This window comes from Priapulus caudatus, unplaced genomic scaffold, assembly GCF_000485595.1.
Source record: "Priapulus caudatus unplaced genomic scaffold, Priapulus_caudatus-5.0.1 Scaffold816, whole genome shotgun sequence".
In the NCBI taxonomy this organism is placed as follows: Eukaryota; Metazoa; Priapulida; class Priapulimorpha; order Priapulimorphida; family Priapulidae; genus Priapulus; species Priapulus caudatus.
In genome coordinates this window covers 148,164-152,742 of record NW_014577877.1, presented here as the reverse complement: position 1 = coordinate 152,742, position 4,579 = coordinate 148,164, and the positions used below count along the sequence as shown (strand labels likewise).

Genomic DNA, 4,579 nt, shown 5'->3' with positions numbered 1-4,579 from the left:
TCGCGCATGAAGGAGTAGCACGCCAGGTGCTACCAGTGTTCAGTACAGATAAGAAACAGAGGATAAAATATGTACGAGCCTTTATAAAGAGGATACGGGAATTCTGACGCCACGCAGATCGCATGGAGCGACGTGGAGGCATGCAAGGACATGCGGAGTGCTGTGACTCATCGCGAACAACAGCGTGGCGTGGAGGGGAGGTGTGGAACGGCGTCCATTCTTTTCAGAAGGCGGACAGGGGACGACAACCCGTTCACGATGGCGTATCCACCCCAGAGGAGGTTCTAGGGATGGAAGAGATCGTCAGGAGTCAGCCAGGATTTTAGGGCAGAGGTAACAAGGATCGGAGAGGAGATTGCCGCGAGCTAGGATAGAATTATGAACAGGAAAGGGGACCGAAGAACCACACCCCCTTACCCACGCTGGAGTAAGCCGGGAAAGGCATGCAGGAGCAGAACTGCGGGGACGTAGACCCGGACCGGTATAGCAGCCTGTTTGGAAGCAGACCCGGCAGCAGGAATACTGGATTTTGCACCTGACGAAGCGAAAAAGAAATTTTACAGCGCACCTTGGAAGAAGATCGGCTCGGTTAGGATATTGCCTGTTATACAAGGAGGGAGTACGGACGCAGGGCCTGCTTTAGCACCTTGAGACGGAAGTTCCATGGTCGCAGATGTACCTGAAAAGAAGCGAACCGCCAAACTTTAGCCGGTGAGATGGAATCGCCTTGAAGCCTTCCTGATAAAGTGCGATGGATGACGGCTAGTATCAATCAGAATGGCGGAGGATGGATGTGGGAATTCAATTTGAGGATTGTGCTTAGAAGGTGAGGCTCTGGACAGAGGTAGCGCATAGAGATGCCACGATCACAGCGTGCTGATATCGAAGGATGTGGCCTGTTCTGTGCCAAGCAGCGTTCGATTCCGTTTTTAGAGAGCCTCCACGTTTATCGGAGTGAGCTACGGCTAGGAGCAGGCGGCTTGGCGAGACGCGCGGACAATTTTTGGCGCGGCAGTGCGGGCAATGGGTTTTCGCAGGCGCTATCCTGCATGATTGCGGGCCTCAGACGGAGCAGATCTTGTAGATAGGTACCTGGACGGAATGGAGTGGCGAGACTAAGTTATTGCACTCTTGCAGGGACCAAGCACGCTAGACTGAGGCGGTAATCGCAGTGGCGGGGACACAATTTGAGCAGTTACCAGGGTGGAGACGCGATGAATCGCATAGAGAAACCCCACCAGTGGAAGGCATTATATCGCAGCTGCCCCAATGCACAAGATCAGTGTCAAGCTACGAAGAAGAGTATGCGGAGGGATGAGAAGGCCTGAGACAAGAATGGTTAGGATCGGTGAAGGACCGCTGGAAGCCGTTCGAAGGGCGAGCAACATACAGTAGAGTTGAAAGAAGAAGGTCCAGAAGGTCGGCGAGATGAGGGCATTGCCAAGAATGCGACCATTTCGCGGCAATGGCAAGCCTCCACTAGGATAACAGCAAGGACAGCTGACATAGAATGTTATGTTTGCAGGAGAACGCGACCCATGCAGATGAGAGTTGCCCGCCGACGTCGCAATACAGCAGAACGTTTCGCATAATCGCCAACGCGACAGGACGCCATCTAGTTACCGTTAACTAGGACGGCGCTAGGAAAGAGTCGAGAGCCTGGCGTCCATGTAAGCCGACTGAGGCGAGGTACACCACGATCTACTGGCTTCACACTCTCTCAGCAGGGCAAGAGGAGAAGTGCGTAGGATGCAGGGGAACACGTATGGGATTAAATACGATAAAAGATGAAAATGTTTTAGGCAGCGCTAAGGCCCACACGGATTACCTATTCATCTCCGGGCCACCATTGCAGGTGTCATCCACGGTGGGTGTACTGTTGAAGTAGAGGGATGTTAAAATTTGAACTTTTCTAATCGACAGTGCGAGCAAGTACGACGCTGATACATGAGGGATAGGTTCAATGACATCAAAGGCACGTACAGGGCTACAGCTGATTAACGAAGAAAGAGAGATCTTGAGATGGCGAACGCGCGAAGCAATGGATAGTTCCGGAGGAGCTGTTGTCCGTCTAGAAATCGCCGATAATACCTACAATAGGAAAGACAATGGTTATTGCCATCATTTAGAGGATTTAGATTGGGATTTTGGGACCGATTTTCTCGTCACCGAACAACGCTATCCTGAACATGACTACAGGAATGCTATCACTTGACGGGAAAGTAATTCAAGGATTTTTGGACAGGAGGAGAGAATGTGCTAGACCGCAGTATACGTGGATGAGCGACGATGCTGAAGCAGCGGAGAGCATACGAATCCTGCCGATGGACTTATGCAGACGATAATGGTATCAAAAGGGAAGGCAGGGTAAAGCTAATGCCTATCCAGATTTCAGAAGCTGGAGACACAAGCGGCATTCGGATGGAGCAGACGGTATTCCCAAGGGCATGTGATAACGTACCCTTGGTTGATCTCCCAACAGGGAAGAGGTACCTTGTTGGGGTGTCGGGAAGGGGATCAGCGGTGCGTCGGGGATCAAACCAGTGGAGGAGAGTGTGGGAGACAGCGCGAGACAGCATCATCATGAATGGGATGCGGTTATCACGAAACACATAGGTAAATGCCGACGAGAATGCCCGGTGCCCCTGCCGCAGGCATGGAATGATGTGAGCGGTATGCCGACCAGCGATGGGAGTGCCAATCAGGGGCAAGAGGAAACCGGCCGCGTCGGAGGAAGATAGACGAGCGAGAGGAGCTAGCGCAGGAATCACCAGCTGCGAGTAGAGGACGAGAGATCCGACATGGAGTATGAAACCACCCAGTCGTAATGGGAGGAGAGGACGGTTCTTCATGTGCTGGATAAGGAGCAGCGTGGGCAGGGTGCTGCAGTGACGAGGAGAGCGGTGAGGGAGCGCGTGAGGAAGGAATACCCGACGGCTCAAGGGGAGCCTGGATGTATGGAACCGGAAAATATTGCGCATGGTTACAGGATAGGACCCTGTAATCGTTTTCTTCAAGGAACGCGAAAGAAGCTGGCGTTGGGGAGACCTGGTTTGTAGAGCATTGCAGGAATGGGTCGGGGCGAAGTCGTACTGGGGCTAGGTGGATGTCAGATTAGAAGTGCAGGAAGGTAAATTGTATAGACGATGGAGACGCTGGCGTACGCGACTCATCCCTCTTCAGCTCAGGTGATACTAAGGAATTAAAAAGAGAATATTTCAGCAGCTACATTACCATCGTACAGGCAGGACATCATTAGGGGAGAGCTGGAGTAGAGTCCCAGCATTCAGCATCGGTTTACTGGCCACTCTACCGAGGAATCAAGAGATGGTGCCAGTACTGCACTGTGTGTGCGCAGAGAAAGCCTGGAAAGTGGTTGAAAAGGGGGGAGGTTAAAACAGTCGGAAGGGAGGCGCCTCATTCGAACGGAGGTCGCCATCTGAAATCATGCGGTCGTAGTAATGCTACAGGAGACGGGGGCGCCGCGGGGGCGGGGCGGGCCAAACCAAAACCTTTTTCGCCTTCAAAAAATAAAGGCGGGGGCGCCCTGGGGCCTGTCGCCGGGGGCGGGCGGGGCGGGCCGGGGGGGCGGCGGGGCGGCGGGCGGCGGCGGCGGCGGGGGGGGGGGGTTTTGGCGCCGCGCGGGGCCGCGCGGCCCGACCAAAAACCCAGACAATGCCCCTCTTGCCCGTCCCGCTGCTGTGTGCTGATCGGTGCGCGGGGCCGGCGGCGCGGGCGCGCGGGCCCGCCGGGCGGGGCCGGACGGCCCGCGCGACGGCCCCTGCCATCTGTGGTCGTGTGATGTGCCTGTGCCCCTCTTCCACCGGTGCTGTGTGTGCTGTGGAAACACGAGAGAGACCGAGAGCGGAAGAAAGAGAAAGAAAAGAAAGACGGACGATGACGAGGCGAGATAGATGGGGAAAGATTGAGAGTGAGGGCGAGAGAAAAGCGAGAGAGACGCAGAAGAGAGACCCGGCGGAGGCTGGAGAAGAGATAAGCCTGAGAGAGGAGAGAGAGGAGAGAGGAGAAGAGGAGAGAGGAGGAGATAAGAGGATGAGAGAGAGAGAGAGAGAAAGAAAGGGGTGCATGTGCGTGCGTGCGTGCGCGTGTGTGTGTGCGTGTGTTTACAGACACTTACTGCAGACGGCGTTGCTTCCAGTGTCGATCGTTCCCTCCTCGCACACGTACGCGGACGCGAAAGCGACCTCTGCCGGCGCACCGAAGTTCGTCAAGTCAAATGCTCCCTCCTGCTGCTGCCGCTGCATTTCCTGCTCGAATATCGTGCCGTAGTCGCTGCAAGAGTCGCCAGANGGTGGAGGCACTTATATACGAGCTGCAATGCAACAAGATCCAGTGTCAAGCCTACGAGAAGAGATGCGAGAAGGGATGAGAAGCCTGAGACAAGAAATGGTTAGGATCGTGAAGGACGCTGAAGGTCAAGGGCAGCAACATACAGCTAGAGATGAAAGAAGAGGTCAAAGGTCGGGAGAGAGGATGCAGAATGCACCATTCCGCGGAATGGCAAGGCCTCCGCTGGATAGAGCAAGGACAGCTGACCTAGAATGTTATTTTTGCAGGC

The 4,579-nt window shown here is 54.7% G+C and overlaps 1 protein-coding gene across 1 annotated transcript in view; it reads right to left on the bottom strand.

Annotated features, from left to right (window-relative positions):
- Positions 1–417: 417 nt before the first annotated feature.
- LOC106813736 (sialin-like) overlaps positions 418–4,579 on the bottom strand; it is a gene marked incomplete at its 3' end in the record, with an annotated part of 18,860 nt that continues 14,698 nt past the window's right edge. The window contains exons 11-13 of the mRNA XM_014817954.1: positions 4,139–4,293; positions 624–679; positions 418–535 (exon numbers count right to left, since the gene is read on the bottom strand). Coding sequence (XP_014673440.1) covers positions 418–535; positions 624–679; positions 4,139–4,293 — 329 coding nt within the window. The remainder of the gene's footprint in view (positions 536–623; positions 680–4,138; positions 4,294–4,579) is intronic.